This window comes from Artemia franciscana, chromosome 17 (genome assembly GCF_032884065.1).
Source record: "Artemia franciscana chromosome 17, ASM3288406v1, whole genome shotgun sequence".
In the NCBI taxonomy this organism is placed as follows: domain Eukaryota; kingdom Metazoa; phylum Arthropoda; class Branchiopoda; order Anostraca; family Artemiidae; genus Artemia; species Artemia franciscana.
Window position 1 is genome coordinate 2,557,108 of NC_088879.1, and position 6,536 is coordinate 2,563,643.

The window sequence follows — 6,536 nt, forward strand, 5'->3', positions numbered from 1 at the left end:
TTTGATCCGGTCATTTTGGGAAAAATGAATGTGGGAGGGAGCCTAGTTGCCCTTTAATTTTTTTCACTTAAAAAGATCATTAGAATTTTGATTTCCACTCGAATTTGCCCTCGCGCGACATTCTAGGATCACTGGGTCGATACGATCACCCATAGGAAAAAACAAAACAAAACAAAAAAACAAACGAATAAACACGCATCCGTTGTCCTTCTTCTGGCAAAAAATACAAAATTCCACATTTTTAAAGATGGGAGCTTGAGGGTTCTCTGGAATAGGGTTCTCTGACACGCTGAATCTGATAGTGTGATTTTCATTAAGATGCTATGACTTATAGGGGGTGTTTCCCTCTTTTTTCAAAAGAAGGCAGATTTTCTCAGGCTCGTAACTTTTGATGGTAAGATTAAACTTGATGAAACTTATATATTTAAAATCAGCATTAAAATCAAATTCTTTTGATGTATTTATTGGTATCAAACTTCTGTTTTTCAGAGTTCTGGTTACTATTGAGCCAGGTCGTTTCCTACTTACAGTTCGTTACCACGAACTGTTTGAAAGTTAGATTAATTTAGGCCACCAGGGGACACCATTTAGGGGCGGAGGAATTTTGAAAAAAAATCCCCCTCCCCTATATTTTGAAAAATGCCTTTATTGTATCTTCGTCAGAAAAAAAAACAATCTTCCGATGGATTTTGAAAATTTTCTTTTATGCATCTTCATTAAAAAAGAATAGGAAAAAACACTCCCCCTTAATTATCGTTAATTGGTGACCCTGTAGGCTATCCTTGACTTAGTGAGATATTAGTTTAATATCCAAATAGGACCCTATACCCTGAGTGATAACCCAAGGTCACTGGGGAGCGAGATTTATTGCTTTGCAACAAGGAACCCGCTCGCCAAAACTAGGAGAATATGCAACTAATTAGTCTCATTCGTTAAGGCTTATGGACCCAAATTGTCGCCCAATAGAAATTTCTTTCAACCGGATCTCGAAATGAACCAGAAAACAAGATTAGTTTATCCGGAAGGGCGCAGAAAAAAAAGTAGCAGAAGCTTTCGAAACTCAGGCACAAAAGAGAGAGAGAGAGAGAAAAACGCAGCGTATATTTGTTTTTGAGGAGCCGAGAAAATTGCCCCCTTCGCTCAAACACAGTATTTGATTATTATATTTACTCATTTCATAGTTAGTTTGAGCAGGGGTCCCAATTAGCGAAAACACAATATAGCGGGGAAGAAAGAACATCAGTCATTTGTTTTCTAAAAAAGTAATAATCATTTGTCCCACATCGTGGGCTATAACCTAAAGGCAAACAGTTTTCTAGACTTTGAACTAGCCAAAGTTATTTTCAGATGATGCTAGATTATCTATAATTAACTAAAAAGAAAAATGTGGGCACTACAAGGTGGTCAAGTTCAAAGGTTAAAATTTTTCACAAATTGTCCTTAGTAGGGATTATGATTCTTTTGTCATTATCAACTTGGACAGGTTAATAACATTCAGCCACCCGTTGTTAAAGATAATTATTCTCATTAATTACTAGGGTTAGTTTTGGGTCAGGTTTTCATCTTTTCTGCCTCCCATAATCGAGGCTTGTTGTCACCAGCAGTCAAATTGTATGCCAAGGGCTTGGCTGAAGATACGTAATGGCTGGAGATGCCTGAAGAATTGAAAAAAAGTTAGATCAGGCAACTCTGACCATTGAGCTACGGCGGTCACCTTAGTTTTACGAAAGTTTTAATTTGTTTTAGAAAATATATTGTTGGGCTGTTGCAGATCATTGGTCACGCTTGCATGCCCAGTTCAGCAGAGGTTTTGGATTGAGGCACTAATTGGGGGGGGGGGGGGTACATACTATTCGGAAAGTTTTTCTTCTTTTGAGAGATTGCCTACAGATTGTGCTGGGCACCTGGCTTACTGACCGTATTTCAAACAGTAGGCTTTATGAAAAGTGTGGTTCAATCCCACTTTCTATGGCTATAACTAAAGAAAGGTAGATGTAGCTAGGGCACGTTCTTCGGATGAAGGATGGCAGGTTGCCGACCGTCTAGGGCTAAATGGGAAGCAGATCGTCCGTGGTTGGGATGAGAGGATGTCATAAAGAAATATTTAATGGAAATGGGAGCTTCCTGGGAAGGTGTTAAGAGAGAGGCTTTGAATAGATTGGGATGGAGGACCAGTGTACGTAGCTGTGATGGCCTCAGGCTTCTTGGGGCTGCAGTGAGTTGTTAACAGTAGTAGTAGTAGTATTACGATAAAAAAATCCGATAAAAATCTTACAATTTCGTGAATTAGTGCCACTAGTTTTGAATTCGACCCCCCCCCCCCCTGTGGCATATTTTAATTATTAAATTTCATTGTCTGGTCACCTGGAATGTTCTGACACTTAACTTCCCTGGAGCAAAGTCAATGCTTGCGCTAGAACTCAAGCGTTTTGGCGTGGCTGTAGCAGGCGTAACTGAAGCTCGCCTTATAGGAAACGACTCTGAAGACATCGGTGAAGGCTATCACCTAATCTGGTCGGGTGACCAGAGAACCAAAACTAATGGAGTCGCACTTGTGCTAGACTCTCGGACCAGGAGGTGCCTCCTTTCTTACGAGCAAATTTCAGACAGGATACTAACAGCGCAAATCCAGCACAAACATGGAAAATGGACTATCATTGTCTGCTACGCCCCAACAAACCAAGCCTCAGATGAGGTGAAAGATCATTTTTACACCCAGCTGTCTAGCATCCTAGCAAAAGTATCCCCTCATGATGTTTTAAACCTTCTTGGCGACTTCAACGGCACTGTCAGAGATACAGACGGTGTTTGGAACAGTGTTCTAGGACCTGTAAAACCCGACTGCTTGAACGACAATGGGCTTAGGCTCCTTCAGCTGTGCACCATGCACGATGTCGTGATCACGAACACCCTTTTTCAAAGGAAAGAAGTTCACAAATATACCTGGTATAGCAATGACAGATGGACAAGAAAGATGCTAGACTACATAATCGTGTCCCGACGCTGGCGTTCCTCTATAATTAATTGCCGAACTTACAGAAGTGCAGAATCGGGAAACACCGACCATAGGCTTGTCGTTTCTAACCTTAGACTACGCCTGAAAGCCCATAAAAGGGACCACCGTCCTCCCAAATTAGACCTGAGCAATCTCACAAACTCCAACACGCGCCAGGTCCATGCTGTCTCCATCTCAAACCGTTTCGACTGTCTTGGTCAAATTTCAGAATCTGAAGAAGCATGGCAGCTATTCAAGGACGGCCTATTGCTTTCGGCCGAAAGTACTATTGGTCGTCTGAAACCCAGAAAAAAGTCCTGGATATCGCAGGAAACTCTAGATATTATTGAACAGCGTCGCAAAGCACGCCTAGCGAAGGACATGGTTACCTACAGACGTCGAAATGGCAAAGAAATAAATTCCTCCACAGAGACAGAAAGGTGTTCACCGAAAAAAAGGCAGGTGATCTCGAGGAGGCCGCCAGAAAGGGCGACACATGCGCCTTATACAAACACCCTCGGGATTGTACAGATGGAAAGCCATCCTCTCTAGGCCCTATCATATCTAATGATGGAAATGTTATCACTGACGAGAGCGCTCAACTGTCCGACTGGAAGGATCACTTCTCTTCACTTCTAACCCTAGACTATGTTAGCCAACCCGACCCTGACCTTCTTCAAGTTGCATCCAACACCCCTGAGGCCCCGTGTGAAAGTGTGCACCACCCCTTCACCTCTACAGAAATCTTGAATTCTCTGAAACGGATGAAAAAAAAACAATCCCCAGGAGTCTGTGGTATTCCTGCAGAACTGCTGAAATATGGTGGGGCAGCGACCCTTCTCTGGCTCCAAGTACTGTTTTCCATAGTATTTCGTACAGAATGTATTCCAAAAGACTGGCGAGCGGGCATCATCCTGCCTCTCTGGAAACGGAAAGGCAGTCACAGAATCTGCTGTAACTATCGTGGCATCACACTCCTCTCTGTGCCTGGGAAGTTCTTCGTTATGACCCTCCTGGACCGCTGTACCACTTTCCTCAGAAGCCAACGAAGAATCCAACAGGCTGGTTTCATGCCAGGAAGGTCCACCGTGGAGCAAATATTCAGAATGCGGCAGCTGATAGAAAAGACTCGAGAATTTCAACAAAAAGCATATGTTGCCTTTGTGGATTTCAAGGCTGCTTTCGACACTGTCGACCGGCAATCACTCTGGCTCATATTGAAAACAACGGGACTACCAGGGAAGTACTACAACCTTTTCGAGCGGCTCCACAAAGGGACTGAGAGCTGCGTGCAGGTCAATGGCAGACGCAGCTCATCTTTTGAAATCAATACTGGAGTCCGTCAGGGTTGTGCTGCTGCCCCAGAACTATTTAATTGTGTTATCGACTACATTATGACTCGGACCATAAATTGCCTCCAGTTTGGGTTGCATTACGGTGATAGAGTATTTTAAGACACTGACTATGCTGATGACCTTGCTCTTGTCTCCGATTCACCGTCGAAGCTCGCAGAAGCCCTACAAATCCTTGCTGATGAAGCCTTAAAGATAGGCTGTCGATTAATTGTCAGAAGACAAAAGTGATGTTTGTTGAACCCCGTAATTCGCCGCGTCCCCCGCCAGTCCTAACGGTCGGTGACAAACCAGCTGAAATTGTTGAGGAATTTACCTACCTTGGCTCTATCCTCTCAAATGACGGATCAATCCTCAAAGATCTAATGCACCGAATTGCCAAAGCCTCAGCAGTAGTGGGAAGACTAAGTGCCCTTTGGAGGAAACCTTCTATCAACCGTAGGACCAAGATGCGCATATACACTGCTTCGGTGGGATCCGTGCTTCTTTACGGAGCCGAAATCCACTCGGTCTGTGCTTAGCACCGTAAATATAGCTCAAACAAAACACCTTCGCCGCATTGAAGGGCTACGTTGGCACGATTTGTTAGCAACGAGAACCTCCTGGCGTTAACTGGTCAAACGCCCTTCTCAGTCCAACTCGCCCAACGAACACTACGCTGGTACGGACACCTCCTTTGCATGCCCCCCGAAACTCCCGCACGAACGATTTATGACTTTGATCCCGTGCTGCACGGCGGGAAACGCCCAAGAGGTCGTCCCCCAATCAGATGGAAGGATACGACAGGCGCCTTCTTAGTCATGGCAAATATTCAGGAGGATGCCCACATTCTTGCAAGAGACCGGTCCAAATGGAGGCACCATGTAGCATCACTCTCGACGCCGGAAGCATTTCGGCAGGAGCATTAAGTCAAGTAAGTAAGTCTTTGTTTGTTACAAGAGTTGCAGGTCTAAATGGCTTTTTATGTGTATAAATTTGGAAAAAATATTTTTCTACAAAAGAAATTAAAGCAAATTATAAAGCTATAGATAGACAGATAGATAGATCGATAAGTGTATTTTAAGCCAAATATACAACCATGAACACAGTACAATAACATAAACAAAAAGTGCAAATAACATAAACTTTGATCAGCGAACATCAAATGAAAGAGTGCATTACCTAATACTAGTACTTCATATTGAAAAAAAAAAGAAAGACGAGCAGACATTTAGTCAAATAATAATTCAAGCATACAAAGAACGTAAATAACTATCAGTAAATAAATGAAATCCGAAACAAATAGGAATTACAATAAATAATCTAGTCAAACTTAAAACGAACAGGAACTACCACAAATAGGAGTAGGGCAAACGTCCCCTAGGCCTTCTAAAGACCAAAATATTACTTGCACTTAACTGAAAACACTTTGAACTTTGCTGTGTGTTCTTATTTGTCACAATACCATAATAACCAAGATAGTTAAAAGAACTAGTGACTGAAGATTAGCAGTTAAATATACATTGGTATTCATTCTTGTGATTATCAGTAATTTTGGATCTATTAATGTTAGGCTATAAAAGAGGAAACGTTTAAAATGTATTTTGTCAGGGCTGTAGCAGTAGCTGCCACCTAGTAAAGAGCGAACCCCAGCCCATAGTAACCAAAGTTGAAAAATACGTTTTGAAAAAAAAAATGTTTCACGAGAAAAAATTGCCATCTGACACTGAATCGGGAATGGTAACTATTGTTTCGGTTAATCTTAAAAGTAATAGATTATTGCGAAAACACATTTATGTTGATTATGAAAAAGAGCCTGAAACCCCTCGAAAATGGCGTCGGATCCAAATAAAAAGTGTATAGAGTAATTAGAATTAGCATGGTCAAAAACCTCATACAGAATGCTTACAGTCCTCCACCTTGAACACCAAGCAAAATAACGTGTTTAGTGGCTCATTAGAACGGAAATTAAATTTGCTAGTGCCCTTTTTAAGTGACCGAAAAAGATTGGAGGGCAGCTAGTTCCCTCCCCAAAGGCCCCTTCCCCCAGAGTCGTCCAATCAAAATTTTGATATAGCCTTTTTGTTCAACATAGTTCAAAGATCCAATAATTATGGTTTTGATGATAATACGACCCTTTATAGTCCCTGTGGAAAGGGCTGTACGCAGTATCGGGTGTATCAGTATCGGGTTTATCGATATCATGTGTA

At 42.1% G+C, this 6,536-nt stretch overlaps 1 protein-coding gene across 1 annotated transcript; it reads left to right on the forward strand.

The window, feature by feature from the left end:
* The first annotated feature begins 2,404 nt into the window (after window positions 1-2,404).
* LOC136037744 (craniofacial development protein 2-like) lies at window positions 2,405-3,547 on the forward strand. Its single transcript, XM_065720526.1, has one exon. It carries the CDS (start codon window positions 2,405-2,407, stop codon window positions 3,545-3,547), a length of 1,143 nt encoding a protein of 380 aa, XP_065576598.1.
* Window positions 3,548-6,536: the final 2,989 nt, after the last annotated feature.